The sequence below is a fragment of the Rhinoderma darwinii genome, chromosome 7 (assembly GCF_050947455.1).
Source record: "Rhinoderma darwinii isolate aRhiDar2 chromosome 7, aRhiDar2.hap1, whole genome shotgun sequence".
NCBI lineage: Eukaryota > Metazoa > Chordata > Amphibia > Anura > Rhinodermatidae > Rhinoderma > Rhinoderma darwinii.
The window spans coordinates 33,385,774-33,404,295 of NC_134693.1; the positions used below are offsets into that span (position 1 = coordinate 33,385,774).

Here is an 18,522-nt window from a genome sequence, read left to right on the forward strand (position 1 = left end):
CAGCTGTTTTGAGGGGGCTGCAGCGATCATACGAGTGCTGCTTCCCCTTCATTTCCTTTACTGCTCACACTGTGAATCGCTGGCACACTTGTAGTGGTGGTTCACAGTATTAGGCCTTATTCACACAGACGTGTCCGTTTTGCGTGCGCAAAAGGTCCGTGTGTCATCCGCATAGGGTGCGCGGCTGCGTGATTTTTGCGCAGCCGGCATCATTATGACTCTGTTTTTATGTTTACAAACCGGAAAGCACGAGGTGCTTTTCTGTGTTCATTCATTTATTTATTTTGCTACTGTAGCGCGCATCACGCGCGGCACCCGGAAGTGCTTCCGTGTGCCGTGCGCGATTTGCCCGCACCCATTGACTTCAATGGGTGCGTGCTGCGCGAAACACGGGCAAGTATAGGACATGTCGTGAGTTTTACGCAGGGCACATACGCTTGCGTGAAATTCACTGACAGTCTGAACGGCCCCATTCACTAACATAGGTCCGTGCGACGCGCGTATAACACATTCGTGTGAATAAGGCCTTACAGCCTTCTCCCATTCTCGAACGGGTGAGGGATGTTATTCTTTGAGCTGCTGCTACAAGTGTGTCGGCGATTCACAGTGTGAGCAGTAAAGGAAACGAAGGGGAAGCAGCGCTCGTATGATCGCTGCAGCCCCTCAAAACAGCTATCCTGAGGATGGGCCATCAATTTGTTAGGACTGGACAACCCCTTTTTAATGATAAAGTTCATACAATGCAGAATGTGTATGTATTTATGGTGCAAAAAAATGTCTGCACAACAATTACCTTGGATTTAACCTGGATAATTTGTGTTCAATTAAGTTGAAAATTCTGAGTCTGCATGTAAAACACACGTGGATGTACAATGTGGCTGCTGGGCCACTACTAGATCAGGAAAGTTAGTTATTTTTTTTAAACCGTGTTTAAAAAAAATCTTTTTACGTGGCCCGGTTTTGTCTTCTGAAGACAGTTGAAAAAAAAAAAAAAAACACAAAAATCCCTATAAGCATTGAGCATGCCCTAAAAACGGCAAGTAGCACTGTGGTGCTATAATCCAGACTGTACTGTAAGTATGTTACCAGAACCACTTACCAGGGTTACTGCAGTGCATTCGGAAAGTCTTCAGACCCTTTAAATTTTTTCACATTTTGTTATGTTGAGGCCTGTGCTAAAATAAATGCCGGTTTTTTTCCCACATTCTGCACTCAGAATGACAGTGACAACAGATCGTTGGTAATCTTTGCTATTTTATTGAAAAGGAAACACCATAATTTTGCATTGACATAAGTATTCAGACCCTTTACTCAGTACTTAGTGGAAGCACCTTTGGCAGCAATAACAGCCTCCAGTCTCCTTGGGTTTGATGCCACAAGGTTTACGCACCTGGATTTGGAGATTTTATGACTTTCTTCTCTGCAGATCCTCTCAAGCTCTGTCAGGTTGGATGGGGCCCGTCGGTGGGCAGACATTTTCAGGTCTCTCCAGAGATGTTCGATTGGGTTCAAGTCAGGGCTCTGGCTGGGCCGCTCAAGGACATTCACAAAGTTGTCCCTAAGCCACTCCTGTGTTGTCTTGGCTGTATGCTTAGGGTCATTGTGTTGTTGGAAAGTGAACCTTTGGCCCAGTATCTTTCCCTCAACCCTGACCAGTCTCCCTGTCCCAGCCAGTGGAAAACACCCCCACAGCGTGACGCTGCCACCTCCATGCTTCATTGTAGGGATGGTATTGGGGAGGTGATGAGCAGTGCTTGGTTTCCTCCATACATGACGCTTAGAATTGAGGCCAAAAAGTTCAATCCTGGCTTCATCAGACCACAGAATCTTGTTGCTCACAGTCTGAGAGTCCTTTTAGTTGCTTTTTTGCAAACTCCAGATGGGCTGTTATGTGTCTTTTACTGAGGAGAGGCTTGTTTCTGGCCACTCTGCCATAAAGCCCAGATTAGTAGAGTGCTGCAGTGATGGTTGACCTTGTGGAAAGTTTCTCCCATCTGCACACATGATCTTTTGGAGCTCAGCCGGAGTGACCATTGGGTTCCTGGTCACCTCTTACCAAGACCCTTGTCCCCCGACTACTTAGTTTGGTGGAGCGGCCAACTCTAGGAAGAGTCCTGGTTGTTCCAAACTTCTTCCATTTAAAAATTATGGAGGTTGCTGAGCTCTTGGGAACTTTGAGTGCTGCTGACATGTTTTTGTACCCTTCTCCAGATCGTTGCCTCTACACAATCCGGTCTCTGAGCTCTACAGGCAGTTCTTTCCTCCTCATGGCTTGGTTTTTGCTCTGATATGCATTGTCAGTTGTGAGACCTTATATAAACAGGGGTGTGTCTTTCCAAATCATATCCAATCAAATGAATTTACCACAGGTGACTCCAATCAAGGTGTAGAAACAATTCAAATATGATCTAAAAAAATGGGAGCCCCCAGAGCTAAATTTCTAGTGTCATAGCAAAGGGTCTGAATACTTATTCCATGCGAAGTTTGCGTTTATCATTTTTAATAAATGTAAAATTATTCAAAAAATTCTAACCATTCTGTTTTTACTTTGTCATTATGGGGTATTGAGTGCAGAATGATGTGGAAAGCGTGATTTTTATTTTAGGACAAGACCTCCACACAATAAAATGTGAAAAAATTGAAAGGGTCTGAAGACTTGAATGCACTCTGTATAAGGATCACGGTAAATGGAAGCCAATGGCAGATGCAGCGGCTGTAGTGATGCAGATCGGTGCAGTGTGCTGGATGCTGCAGCAGAGGAGAGGGCGAAAACGGGACCGGTTTGTGCCAAAATCACAGAATAGGAGCGTTCTTAACACTCCAGGTCATACACTAGAGGGGCAATGTAGGACACAATCAGCAGGCAGGCTAATAGTCATACAGGTAGTATTAAAGCAAGTCACATGACAGTGGCCAGGGATCGTCAGGAATGCTGAACTATGACCTCCGACCTCTGTGATGAGTTCGCCCACCTGACCTGAATCTTCATGAGAAAATAAACATTTTCAGAATATTAGTCATCTGACGCTATGTGACATTCAGCTTTGATGCTGCTTGTGAATATTTTTTTTTATCTATGTCTATATAGCCTAAATGAAAATTCTCAAATTTACTTAGGCCTCAAGCACACGACCGTATTTTTTTTAAGCGGACGGTGCGGGGGCCACAATTGCGGACCGCAAAAACTTAGGACGAGTCATTTTACGATCCGCATTTGCGGATTCACCAATACTGATGAATTGTTGTGAATCCGGATGACACATGGATGCACAGCAAGGGTTGGACCGCTACGGACCTGTGAATTTGCGCAAAACCAATGCGGTCGTGTGCTTGAGGCCTTACACTATATGAAAAGTTACAGAGCGGGGTGGCATTAAAATCCGCACACAAAAACTGCACTGGGCGTTTCATGGCATTGGTTTCCATGGCCGAGCAGCTGCATGCACGTTTTATACCACAATGCCTAGCGTTGGATGGAGTGGTGTAAAGCACGTCGCTGCTGGACTCTGGAGCAGTGGACATGTGTTGTGTGGAGTGACAAATCACCCTTCTTTATCTGACAGTCTGATGGATGAGTTTTGGTGAATGCCAGGAGAACGTTATTTGCCTGACTGCATTGTGCCAATTGTAACGTTTGGTGGAGGAGGGATAATGCTATGAGGTTGTATTTCAGGGGTCGGACCCTTAGTTCCTTGAAGTGAAATCTTAACGCACCATGACGTAACTGTACGTCATGGTGAGCAGTAAGTTTGCGCACCTTGACGTACAGTTACGTCAGTGCTTTGACAGTTAACCGCCGCGCGGCGCTACACCGCAGCGGCGGTTAACTGTGCAGGGTGTCAGCCCTGCTCTCCCCTTTGCCTATCAGCGGCCTGTCGCCGCTGATATCGGCAGTTAACCCCTTAATTGCGGCGCTCGATTTTGAACGCCACAATTAAGGTCTTTAGCGCCGATCGGCAGCCCCCATGTGAAATCACGGGGGCTGGCGATGGTACCCATGGCAACCGGACGCCAGACAATGGCTTCCGGGTTGCCATGTACAGAAGCCTATGAGGACCACCCCGAGGGTGGTCGTCGTAGGCTTCCTGTCAGTGTGACTGTCACGTCACAATGACAGTTGGAATGCATTACACTACGTGTGTAGTGTAATGTATTCCAGCAGCGATCAGAGCTGCAAGTCTAAGTGTCCCCTAGTGGGATAAGTGAAAAAAGTAAAAAAAAGAATAAAAATGTTTTAAAAAAAGTGTAAAAATAAAAGTTATAAGTGATATAAACAAGAACTGCTTTTTTTCCTATAATAAGTCTTTCATTATAGGAAAAAAAAATGAACACGTAAAAAAAAAGTACACATATTTGGTATCACCGCGTTCGTAACGACCCCAACTATAAAACTATAATATTATTTTTCCCGCACAGTGAACGCCGCAAAAAAAATAAACGAAAAACAATGCCAGAATCACTATTTTTTTGGTCACCACCCCTCACAAAATATGTAATAAAAAGTGATCAAAAAGTCGCATGTACGCCAAAATAGTACCGATACAAACTACAACCCGTCCCGCAAAAAACAAGCCCTTACACAGCTTTTTTGACTGAAAAATAAAAAAGTTATGGCTCTCAGAATACAGTGACACAGAAAATACATTATTTTCTAAATAAGTTATTTTATTGCTCAAACGCTGCAAAACATAAAAAAACGTATATACAAATGGTATCGCCGTAATCGTACCGACCCGCAGAATAAAGTATAATAATCATTTATAGCCCAGGGTAAACGCCGTCAAAAATAAATAAAAATCATTGTCAGAATTGATGGTTTTTGGTCACCTTGCTTGCCGAAAAATTGAATAAAAAGTGATCAACAAAATCGCATGTACCCCAAAATGGTACCAATGAAAATTACAGATTGTCCCGCAACAAATAAGCCCTCACACGGCTCCGGTGGTGAAAAAATAAAAAATGTTCCGGCTCCCAGATTATGGCGATGCAAAATGTGCAGAGTGTTCCAAAAGTGGATAAGATCGGGCGCCATTTATAAGTGCGACACCGGCCACATATCTGTGGATTATTATTTATTTACCCCATTATGATACCCTCTTATGCCCCTGATGTACTCTGCCCAGCCTACATGTGCCCCAACATTATAAACTGAAATACCAGCAAAACGCCAGAGCTACTACCAAGCAAAATATGCGCTCCAAAAGCCAAATGGCGTCCCTCCCTTCTGAGCCCTACAGCGTGCCCAAACAGCCGTTTATGTCCACCGATATGGCATCGTACCAAAAAATGGTACCAATAAAAACGACAGCTCGTCCCGCAAAAAATAAGCCCCCACACCGCTCTATTGACAGAAAAATAAAAAAGTAGTGGCTCTTGGAAAGCGGGGAGGAAAAACGAAAAAGCAAAACATGAATCGGTTCGTAAAGGGTTAATTACTTTCTAATGAAAAAACTCTTATGACCACATGTGGGGTATAGCCGTACTCGGGAGAAATTGCTTTACAAACGTTGTGGTGCATTTTCTCGTTTATCCTTTGTGAAATTGAAAAAATTCAACATTTTAGTGGAAATAATGTTGATATTAATTTTCACGGCCTAATTCTAATAAACTCTGCAAAAGACGTGTGGGGCCTAAATGCTCACTATACCCCTAGATAGATTCCTTAAGTGGTGTAGTTTCCCAAATGGGGTCACTTTTGGGGGGCTTCCACTGTTTCGGTCTCTCAGGGGCTTTGCAAATTCGACATGACACCCAAAAACATTCCAGCTAAATTTGAGCTCCAAAAGCCAAATAGCGCTCCTTCCCTTCTAAGCCCCGGTGTGGGTCCAAACAGCAATTTATTACCACATATGGGGTATTGCTATAATCGGAAGACATTGCTTTACATATGTTGGGGTGTTTTTTCTACTTTATTCCTTGTAAAAATTAAAAATGGCTACCTTTTTTCACAAAAAAAGTAGATTTTCACCTTCACATACTAATTCAAATAAATTTAGCAAAAAAACTGTGGGTTAAAAATGCTAACTATACCCATAGATAAATTCCTTGAGGGGTATAGTTTCCAAAATGGGGTCACTTTTGGGGTGTTTCCACTGTTTTGGCCGCACAATGCCTCCTCACACCTGACATGGTACCTAAAATATATTCTAATAAAATAGAGGCCCAAAATCCACTAGTTGCTCCTTTGCTTCTGAGGCCTGTGTTTCAGTCCATGACCGCGCTAGGGCCACATGTGGGGTATTTCTAAAAACTGCAGAATCTGGGCAATAAATATTGAGTTGCATTTCTTGGGTAAAACCTTCTGTGGTACAGAAAAAATTTATTACAAATGAATTTTTGAAGAAAAAAAATTAAATTTGTAAATTTCACCTCTACTTTGCTTTAATTCCTGTGAAACGCCTAAAGGGCTAAAATACTTTGTGAATGCTGTTTTGAATACTTTGATGGGTGCAGTTTTCAAAATGGGGTGACTTCTGGGGACTTTCTAATATATAAGGCCCTCAAAGCCATTTCAGAACTGAACTGGTCCCTGAAAAAATAGCCTTTTGAAATTTTCTTGAAAATATGAGAAATTGCTGCTAAAGTTCTAAGCCTTGTAACGTCCTAGAAAAATAAAAGAATGTTCAAAAAACGACGCAAACATAAAGTAGACATATGGGAAATATAAACTAGTAAGTATTTTGTGTGGTATTACTATCTGTTTTACAAGTAAATACATTAAAATTTAGAAAAATGCTAATTTTTGCTAATTTTCTCTAAATCTTGGCGTTTCTTACAAATAAATATTGAATTTAATGACAACATTTTTTCAGTATCATAAAGTACAACATGTCACGAGAAAACAATCCCAGAATCGCTTGGATAGGTAAAAGCATTCTGGAGTTATTACCACATAAAGTGACACATGTCAGATTTGCAAAAATGGGGCTGGTCCTGAAGGCCAAAACAGGCTTAGACACTAAGGGGTTAATGCTTTAGCACACCAAAATATTTTGGGCAATTGTAGATTACAAATTTGTGGGAACAGTTTTGGGGGTTTGTTCCTTTTCTGTTCCCGCATAACTGTGCCACAGTGCACACAGCAAGGTCCATAAAGACATGGCTGGTTGGTGAGTTTGGTGTGGAAGAACAAGACTGGCCCACACAGAGCCCGGACCTGAACCCCATCCAACACCTCTGGGATGAACTAGAACTGAGTGAGCCAGGCCCTCTCATCCAACATCAGTGTCTGACCTCACAAATGCTCTTTGGGATGAATGGGCAAAAATTCCCACCCACACTCCAAAATCATGTAGTAAGTCTTCCCAGAAGAGTGGAAGTTGTTTTAGCTGCAAAGGAGGGACCAACTCCATATTCATGCCTATGGGTTAAAATGCTCCTGTAGGTATCCCAATACTTTTTGTCCATGTAGTGTGGTTCTTAGTCAGATTCCAGGACCCCTGCGCTGCAAAGCAACGGTGCTAACCACTGAGCCACCCTGCTGCCAATAAATAAAGCAATTGTCCTCATTGCTGTCATTACGGCTCTGCAACCTGTGACTTTACACCTATTGGGTAATTATAACTCCAAAAGTGCAATGACTGTCTGCAGCTGGGAGTTGTGCTTGTAAATAAACAACGTATAGAATAATATCTACAATTATATCTAACATTATAACTAACGAGCTATTTATGCCGCACGGTTAAGTGTTAACTTAAAACAGAAAACAAAAGTTTTATGTTCCCCAAATTGGTGCCATTGAAAACTGCATCTCCTCCTGCAATAAAAAAAACGCTACAACTTAAAGCTACAGCCACAGAAAAATAAACATGTTATGGCTCTAAAGGCAGTGATGCAAAACAACAAAAAAATTGTCTGCGGTTCCTAAGGCCAAAATAGGCTCAATCCTTAAAGGGATTATCCGGGTTATAAAATTGATGGCCTATCATTTGATTAGGCCATCAATATTTGGTGGGGTTCTGACTGTCGGCACCCCCGCTGATCAGCTATTTGAAGCAGCCGCGGCGCTCATGCGAGCAATTCTTTCCCTTCATTCCTGCCACTGTTTCTACTGTGAATGGGACAGTGGTGCAATACTTTGCATGGCCGCTACAAATGTAATGTCACGTTCAAGTACGAACAGAGAGGAGAACCATAAAAAGGAAGAGGCTGAGGCCCCTTCAAACAGCCGATCAGCTGGGGTGCCAACAGTCGGACCCCCCACCGATCTAATATTGATTGTCTATCCTAAGGATAGGCCATCAATTTTAATTGCCCGGATAACACCTTTTAATGGGTTGGAATCATCTCACCATTGTAGTTATCTTATCGTTTAAAGCTAACAACATTTCACAATGTTCATAAGTTAGGCTCTGTTCACATCTGCATTGGGGTCCCGTTCTGACGTTCCGTCTGAGGTTTTCTTCAGAACGGGACCCTGAACCTACACAAACTGACACAGACGGAAACCAGAGGTTTCCGTCTCCCATCACAATTGATTCCAATGGTGACTGAGCTGGTGCCCCTGGTCTCCGTTTTGTCTCTTTTGTACACCGGATGAGTTGTTTTGCCGAAAGCAATAGCGTAGTCGACTATTGCTTCCGGCAAAACGACGGATCCAGTGCACAACAGAGACAAATGGAAAACATGGGCACCAGCTCAGTCACCACTGGAATCAATTGTGATGTGAGACGGAAACCTCTGGTTTCTGTCGGTGTCTGTTCAGGGTCCCGTTCTGACGGAAACCTCCAACGGAACGTCAGAACGGGACCCCAATGCAGATGTGAACAGAGCCTTACTCATTAGTGGAAGTTTTGTAAATTGTTTTGAATAATTGGGGATCCCAATACAATGCACTGCTCCACTCTTCTATCTGTGATAGATCTATAGCACTGTTCATCCGAAGACTTGTGGCTCATGAATATAATGCCAGATCTACAGAAATTGGCAGCACTATAATGACACACAGGTAGAGTAAAAGGAAAGAAGGAGTTGGCCGTTTTCAGCACATTCCACCTACAGGAGATTTTATTTCATCCCCTTCTAAATCCATAGACATTAATATGGAGTTGTTCTCCCCTTTGCAGCTGAAACATCTTCCACACTCCTGGGAAGACTTTCTACAAGATTTTGGAGTTTGTGGGAATTTTTGCCCATTCATCCAGAAGATCATTTGTGAGGTCAGACACTGATGTTGGAGGAGAGGGTCTGGCTTGGAATCTCCCTTGTAGTTCATCCTAAAGGTGTTTGGATGGGGTTGAGGTCAGGGCTCTGTGCGGACCTGTCAAGCTCTTCCACACTAAACTCACCCAACCATGTCTTTATGGACCTTGCTTTGTGCACTAAGGTACAGTCCTGCTGGTACCGAAAAGGGCCAAACACCAAACTGTTCCCACAAAGTTGGGAGCTACGATTGTCCTAACATGCTGTTTTCACTCTTATCTGAAACTCCTATCGTATGCTTCGTACCTGACTTTGTTTTGTACTTGACAGGTGAAGGTTGGAAAGTGCACAACATCAAAACCAGGATTCTTTGATTTTGAAGGAAGGCAAAAATGGTAAGATAATGAATGCTGACTATTTAAATGTATTTTTTAAAACGTAAAAGCTTTGCACGCTGATCATTTGGACCAACGGATGCCACATCGTCGTGGCATCAGTTTATTATGGAAAACACAACGTCAGGGCTTATTCAGCCGAGACGGTGTATCCTAGCTCACTCCAGGGAAATAAATAATAAAACTGGCAAGGAAATCCTTTGCAAAAATTGGAAAATCCTGTCGATAACAGTCAATGGGGTGTTGAGGTCCATATGATGCTAGGACCTGTCATGTCTATTGTAGTAATTACTTATATTCCCCATAATATAACCATTCTGGAACACATTTTTTTGTAGAACTCTGCATTGTAGTTCCTCTGTAATTCATAAGTTTCTACAAGGATTAAATTGACAACTGGGTGTTACAATTCCCCCTCGTCATTTTGTCAGTTTATTTATATATTTGCAAGAGGAATAACAGGAAAAACACAATTAAGGCCCTGTTCCATAGGCAGAAAAAAATCTCAGAAACAAGTGCCGTGGCTTTTTTCTGCCTCCCATTGATTTCAATGGGTGGTCAGAGGTGGAAACCACTGCAAAAAAGGACAATCTCCCTACCTCGCACCGCCCATAGGCAATATGGCAATAGAACTTGCATAGACAGCAGCCGAGAACAATCCAAAAAGTTAGGCGGCAGTTTTAAGGCTCATTTGACCGTTGGCCTCCAGTGACCGTTTCATCATGCCTGTATTGGGTTCTGGTTTTAGTGTGAAAAAAAGAACATTCTACTTTCCAGAATCCAGTCACCATTGGAATATGAGTAGTGCTTTGAATCGTCAGCCTATTTTTTAAAATCTATTCTGTCAGGTTAATTCATTGTGACAGGTCCATTTGAAAAGAGAATTGCTCATTCACCCTGAATTATAGCTTCCATTTAATTAATTTCCAAAAGCCAAATTAATTTCAGGTTGTTACATTTTCATTTACGTTCCCTATTTAATTTGTTTTGTTATTAATTTCGTATTGTTCTCAATATTCCCTCATGCTATTGAAGTACCACTTATAAAGACAACCTATAAATGATATTGTGGAGCCAGCTATTTTGTAATTTGCTTGAAGGAAGTGGTGTTTTATATACATTCAGCAAATGTTATGGGGGGAAGGATCAATGCTTGTTGCAAATATGCTATGCCTTCCATCATCTAGTGTGACCTTTAGGGCTCTTGCACACACCAGTTATTTTCTTCAGTGTGCCATCCGTTTTTTTTTTTTTTTTTTAATCAGTTCAAGTTTATTCAACAAACTTCACATCAGTACAGGTCATTATACATTCTCATACATTGTGAAAGCATATTTCCAAAGACCCAATTATTTCTTTCCAACAAAACATTCCCTTCCCCCCAGCTCCCCCCTGTATCCCCCAGCCGGCCCTCCCGTTACAAGCTTCTTTATCTCCTTCCCATTTCCACTCCCCATCTCACTTCCACTCCCCGCATGTTCACAACCGTCAGTAGCTCTATTCCTGAATGTGTGACCTTGCCCTCCCTGCTCCCGTGCCCCCCGCGCCCTTAGTATTCCCTTGAACCCCAGGATCAGTTAGAGTGAAACCAGCGCGCGTAGCGTCATTAGTTCCGAGGAAGCATACCCAGAGTGATCAATCCACCTAGCCCATTGTTTTTCAAACTTAGTCTTGGACCTCCTCTTGGAGTATATCCTATATTCCATCAGAACCTGAGAGTTAAGTGCCCCTATAATTTCTTGCTTTGAGGGTGATTCCGCATCCAGCCAGTGTTTTGCTATTCCCTTCCTAACTTGGATCCGTTTTTATTTTTAACGGTTAGCACACTGACCCATTTATTTGTATGGGGCCATGCACACAACCATTATTTTATTTTTTTAAGCCGTGTACCTGATCCATGAAACTCGGAGCAGATCCTTTTCCTGCCATTTTTCTGGATCTGTCTCGCCCATCATCCGTGTGTGGTCTGTGCAGTTCGTGTTTTGCGGATCCGTGTTTTTGCCACCGTATAAAAGGACAAGGATGTGTGCGTGAGGCTTTAAAATGTTCCTCCAACCAGGAAGGAGAACTTGATCCTGGGACAGGAAGTAGTTGTCCGCCAGCTACCGTTGTCAGCCGTATTGGTTCCGATGGGGCTGCTTTTTCCTTCTCCCGAATACCAAGACTTTATTTTTTTTATTTTTTGTGGGAAAAATTTTCTGTAACACTTTTTAAAAGATCTCTAAGCAACAGCTCATCTTGAGCTTCTGCATCTTTATCACGCTGCATCATGGATTGATTAATTTGTGTAGAACTCAGAGATGATGCAAAACTCTTTTGGAAGTGATTGTGGCAAGACAAACTATGTCCAGAACAATCCAGCTAAACCATACTCCACCTCTACTGAAATGTATTTTTTTAGTAAATATTTGTATTTCCCATGAACTAACCATTCTGAAACATATTTTCTTAGAATTCTATGCTGTGACATTCCTCTGTTATTCCTCCTAGAAATTTGAGTAAATTGACAACTGAGTGTGTCGTCGTCCCCCCCCCCCTCAGTCTCACTCCATGAGCACTGATTGGACAGTATCAGTTTGTGTGACAAACCCCCAACTGGTAACTGTTGTCGAGTTATTTATACATTTCTAAGAGGAATAATGGAGGAACTGGACAACATAGAGTTCTAAGAAAAGATGTTCTAGAATTATTTCATGTGGAATACAATTATTTACTAAAATAGACATGTCCGGAGAGGTGACCGGTCCATTCAAAGATTATATTTGTCCACGTATCCTTGAATTAATAAGTAAGATGCATATAATCCTCCTGTCTATAAATTTGACTCTCTGGAATAGATCTGTAGGCTTTATCTTAGGCCTCATGCACACGACCGTATTTTTTCCCACCCGTAAATACTGGCGTAAATACGGGTCCGGTGTCACACGTATTCGACCCGTTTTGCACCAGTATTTACGGGCACGTTTTTGGCGGCAAAATTAGGGATGCACGGTGCATCGAAACTTCGATACTGTTTCGATACTTTGCATCCCTAAACGGTTCGATACCGCTATTTCCTGTATTTCGATACTTCGCTGCGCAGCCGCACAGCTCAGTATAGTAATACATGAATGTATGGGAGCGCGGCTGCGGCTGTGTAATTCAGCCACAGCCCCGCTCCTGAGTCCTGATAACATGTGCGCACGGTCAGGATGATGCGATGTAGCCAGCGCTGTACTTATGAGCGGCGGCACTGGAGACAGAACATGGCGGGCGCTCTGCAAAACACCCCCATGTTCTGTCCTCCGTGCCTGAACCGCCGCTCATTAGTGCAGCGCCGGCCGCTTCTCCTCATGCTGACCGCGCGCGCACTTCCTGTCAGGAGCGGGGCAATGGCTGTATTACACAGCCCCGCTCTATAACGGCGGAGATCAGAGAAACCTCTCATCTCCGCCGTTATTCCCCTGAATGCTGCGATCACAGCTGACTGCAGCATTCAGGAGAAAATGAGAAGGGGGGATGCCCCTGGATCGCGTCACAGGGAATTCCTGTGACGCGATCGAGGGCCATACCATATATGGGCAGACAGCCCAGGGTCTATTGACGGACACCAGGGCTGTCTTACCATATTTCTTGTTGTTAGGACATACCCAAGTATGTCCTAACAACTGCCTTTGTGCTATCCGTCCACAGGCTAATGTACTGGCACATATCTGATATATGTCAGTACATTAAAGTTTAAAAATAAAGTAAAAACAAAGTATTGTTAAATGTAAAAAAAAGACACATTCACCTTTTTTACAATAAACATTAAAATAAGTCTCAATACATAAAATATTCACACATTCAGTAATGGCGCGCACAACAATTTTTTTGCATTTTTTATGATGTGTACGCTGTAAAAAAATGAAATAAACACGGCTTTCTATCACTTATTAATGTGAGGCACGAGGCGCGATGAATTTACCCTCCATGTTCCTCACATTAATAGTAATTAACCCCATCATGTACCTCGCACATTAACCCATTATGACTGAGAAACATGATGTATTAATTACTATTAATGTGAGGCGCGTTCAAAATTCATCATCACACCTCGCGCCTCACATCAGAAAACGGAAGAATTTTTTTTTTTTATTACTGTTGGCAAAAGTATCGAAATTGGTATCGAAATCGCAATACTAAACGAAGTATCGGTATCGAAGTCCAAATTCTGGTATCGTGACATCCCTAGGCAAAATAGCACTGCACTAATCGGCAGCCCCTTCTCTCTATCAGTGCAGGATAGAGAGAAGGGACAGCCCTTTCTGTAATAAAAGTTAAAGAAATTCATACTTACCCGGCCGTTGTCTTGGTGACGCGTCCCTCTCTTCACATCCAGCCCGACATCCCTGGATGACGCGGCAGTCCATGTGACCGCTGCAGCCTGTGATTGACCTGTGATTGGCTGCAGCGGTCACATGGGCTGAAACGTCATCCAGGGACGGCCAGGACGTCGGGCCGGATGTCGAGAGGGACGTGTCACCAAGGCAACGGCCGGGAGACCGGACTGGAGGAAGCAGGAAGTTCTCGGTAAGTATGAACGTCTTTTGTTTTTATTTTTTACAGGTTGCTCTTTTTATTCTGATCGGTAGTCACTGTCCAGGGTGCTGAGTTACTGCCGATCAGTTAACTCTTTCAGCTCCCTGGACAGTGACTATTTACTGACGTCGCTTAGCGACGCTGCCGTAATGACGGGTGCACACATGTAGCCACCCGTCATTACGAGAGCTCCATAGACTTCTATGGACTGTCCGTGCCGTTATTACGGAATGAAATAGGACATGTTCTATCTTTTTTAACGGCACGGGTACCTTCCCGTAAGAAAACGGGAAGGTACCCGCGGCCAATAGAAGTCTATGAGCCCATTATTACGGGTCGTAATTACGACCCGTAATAACAGGAGTTTTTACGGTCGTGTGCATGAGGCCTTAGTTTTACTTTAAATTAAGCTTCTATTTCTACTCTGCCATTTCATTTTTAAAATTGTGTTTTGTTTTTTTTTCTTGTAGGGAAGCGTGGAAGTCTATGGGCGATTACAGCGGTCAGCAGGCCATGCGAGATTACATTGAAACTGTGCAAAAGCTAGATCCGGACTGGAAACCAAAGGTGCAGTATGAATGTAATTGGAATTCTATCTTCTATACACGAGCACAACCTCCTGCCTTGTGGCTTCATACGGCCTGTGATTACTTTCTATGTGGTCGTCAACAGGAGGGCCAGTCACATTACACAATTTATCCTTCCCAAGTGGTTTCTCAGTGGGACAGATTGCTTGTCCTGTTAATGATACTTGTCCAGGAGGCATTGAACCAGGGCTATAGTGTCCCATCACATTGCATCTCCCTTGGAGACAGATGTGATGTAATTCTTTGTCTACAACATAATGTGATGTTGCTAGTAACAACACTGCACCCCACATCTCTATGGAACTCCAGCCTTACTTAGAATAGGTTTGAAGGGGTATTCCCAGAATTAACTTTAACTATCACCTATCCACAGCATAAATGATAAGTGTCTGATTGCTGGGACTCCCATTGATCACTAGAACTGGGGTCCCGTACTCCTGATGAGCGCTTTGAATGGAGCGGGAACGAGCATGTGCGGTGCCGAACCAATAAAAGTCTATGGGACTGACTGAGACAGGTGAGTACAATGCTCGGCTGTTCACGTCTGTTCCATAAACCATAGTTAGAACGGCAGCGCACGCTTGACGTCCTCTCCATTTAATATCCTCCTCACTGCTGGGGTTACAGTGAGGAGGGTGGGGGGGGGGGGTTTACAGTTTTAAAGCCGAACAAAATGACACTGCTACCACACCAATGTAACTTCTGCCCCTCACAATAAAATAACTGCAATAGCCAAAACACAAGATAAGTGGCGCTATAAACACGTACCAAAAAGTTGAAGCTGTTGCCTTAAAGGGGTGTTCTGGTTTCAGCAAATATTGCTTGTTCATCGCATAATAATATGTTGGGGGCTATTGAATATTAGAAAGCTGCACGTTTATAATTCAGTTTCGCCAGGATTTACAGAATTCTCACAGGTTAAAATGTGGCATCTAAATTTGCTCACACCCAAAAAAGAAAACCAGCAAGAAAGTGGGTGTGGTCAAGCTGTAAATGACCTTTTAGACTCCTTTATCAAAGGCTAAAAAAAAAAAAAAATGCAAACGTACGGCTTCTGATTGTTGAAAAAGAAATCCAAACGGTCAGACCGTTCCAAATGCACCACATTTATTAAGAGGCGTTCATCTTTTAATAACTTAGGTTTAACGACAAGTACCTTCTGCAATTAAATTGATGCAAAATACTCCGTTATTAATACATGCAGGCCTTTGTGTAATATTTTTTCATGGTTTTCGAGATCTCTGCTTGCAGTTTGAGAATTGTAACCTGTAGGGTTGCACGATGCATCGAAACTTCGATACTGTTTCGATGCCGTGCACCCTTAAACGGTTCAATACCCTTAATTCATGTGTTTCGATACTAAGCTGTGTGGCCGCACAGCTTAGTATTGTAACACATGAATTTAGTCTGAGCGGGGCTGCGGCTGTGTGATACAGCCATTGCCCCACTCCTGAGTCCTGACAAGCGTGTGCGCACGCGGTCAGCAGAAGGTGATGCGGCCGGCGCTGCACTAATGAGCACCGGCACTGAAGACTGAACATGACGGGCGCTCTGCAAAACACCCCCATGTTCTGTCTTCAGTGCCTACGCCGCCGCTCATTAGTGCAGCACCGGCCGCATCCCCTCATGCGGACCGTGCGCGCACACTTGTTGTCAGGAGCAATGGCTGTATTACACAGCCGCAGCCCCGCTCTAAAGGCGGAGATCAGAGAAACCTCATCTCCGCCGCTATTCCCCCGAATGCTGCGATCAAAGCTCACCGCAGCATTCAAGTTGAAAATGAGAGGGGGCTATGCCCTTTGGATCGCGTCACGGAGAATTCCTGTGACGCAATCAAGGGACATACCATATATGGGCAGACAGCCCAGGGTCCATTGAAGGGCATTCTGACCATATTTCCTGTTAGGGCATACTTGGGTATGCCCTATCAGTACACAGGCTAATGTACTGGCATATAGATATATGCCAGTACATTAAAGTTTAAAAATGTAAAAAAAAAAGTTATACACACACATTTTTTTTACAATAAATACATTAAAATAAGTCTCCAATATATAAAATATACGCATATTTGGTATTGGCGCAGCCGTAATAACAAATTTATAGCGTCATTTATGATGTTTAAGCTGTTATAAAATAAAAACCGCTTTCTTTCACTTATTAATGTGAGGCACGAGGTATTATGAATTTTTAACCTCCATGTGCCTCACATTAATAGTAATTAACCCCATCATGTACCTAATACATTAACCCAATGTTGTCCATTATGACTGAAGAACATGATGGGGTTAATTACTATTAATGTGGGGCACATGGACGTTCAAAATGTATCACTCCTCATGCCTCACTTCAGAAAAAAAAAAAAGTTCTTCCATTTTCTGAAGTATCGTTTTGGTATCAAGTATCGCAATACCACACGAAGTATCGGTATCGACGTCCAAATTCTGGTATCGTGACAACCCCAGTAACATGTATAGTTTACTTCCTGCGGATGAAAATCTGTCCTGGTCATGTGATCACCACACACGTGCTCATTACAGTTATCAGAGATCTCTCTCGTGGCCGAGCACCTGTGTGTTAACATATGATGAGGACTGGTTTCTATTCTCTGGAAGTAAACTATGAAGGACTGACAGCAAGAGAGTACAATTCCTCTACTTTGTCATTTAAGGATGTATTTTATTACATTTTGGGCCGACCTTGGAGATCTATAGCTCCAGCGAGGGATTTTTTGTTTCCATGTGTTACATTTATGGATGAGAATGTAGATACATATAGACCTAATTAATTGCTCTTACAAAGCATTATATGATTAACCCCTTCCCGACATCCACTGTATATATACAGTGCTGTCGGGTAGGGCTTCCCACAAAGCGCAGTACTATTACGTCACGGTGATAGTGTGGGCTCAGGAGCTGAGCCCGCACCATCACAGCCGGGTGCCAGCTGAATGTTACAGCTGACACCCTGATGTAACGGCCAGGACGGGAGCTAGCCTCCGATCCGGCCGATTAACCCCTCAGATGCTGTGCTCAATAGGGACCGCAGCACGTGAGGGTTTTTTAGGCACTAGCACCCCAGCAACATGATCGCTGATTTGTTACGGATGTCGCATCTAGGGAAAAATTAAAATTTACTTTGCACCATCCGCAGCGCAATCATTTATGGAAAACACCTGTGGGTGGAAATGCTCACTATTCCCCTTAATAAATGCCTTGAGGGGTGTAGTTTGCAAATACTTTGTAAATCTCCAAATTAGGCCTCAACTTCGCATGGTACGCTTTCACTTCTGAGCCCTGTCGATAGTCCAGGCAAAAGATTAGGGCCACATGTAGGGTGTTTCTAAAATCAAGAAACACAGCATAATAATTAGAGAGCTGTCTTATTATTGTGGCACAAGCTGGGCACCACATATTGGCAGATCTATGGAAAAAATTAAATTTTCACCCTGCAACATCGAGTGCACACTAATTTCTGCAAAGCAACTGCAGGTTTAAGATGCTCACTAAATACCTTGAGGGGTGTAGTTTCCAAAATGGGGTCACTTCTAGGGGGTTTTGGTCCCACAGGGGCTTTGCAAATGCAACATAACGACCAGAAACCAATCCAGCAAAATCTGCACTCCTTCCCTTTGGAGCCCTACTCTGTGCCCAATTAGCAGTTTATGATCACATATGGGGTATTTTCGTACTCCAGAGAAGTTGCTTTACATATGTTGTGGTTCTTTTTTTTTTTTCCTTTATTTGTTGACAAAATGAAACATTTTGAGCTAAAGCTACGTCTTATTGAAGAAAAATGATTGTTTTTATTTTCACTGCCCAATTCTAATAAAATCTATG

General features: G+C 43.1%; 1 protein-coding gene across 1 annotated transcript in view; it reads left to right on the top strand.

Annotated features, from left to right (window-relative positions):
• Positions 1–18,522, top strand: part of ACBD6 (acyl-CoA binding domain containing 6) — a 66,353-nt gene that overhangs the window by 1,717 nt on the left and 46,114 nt on the right. The window contains exons 2-3 of the mRNA XM_075833136.1: positions 9,472–9,536; positions 14,567–14,663. Coding sequence (XP_075689251.1) covers positions 9,472–9,536; positions 14,567–14,663 — 162 coding nt within the window. The remainder of the gene's footprint in view (positions 1–9,471; positions 9,537–14,566; positions 14,664–18,522) is intronic.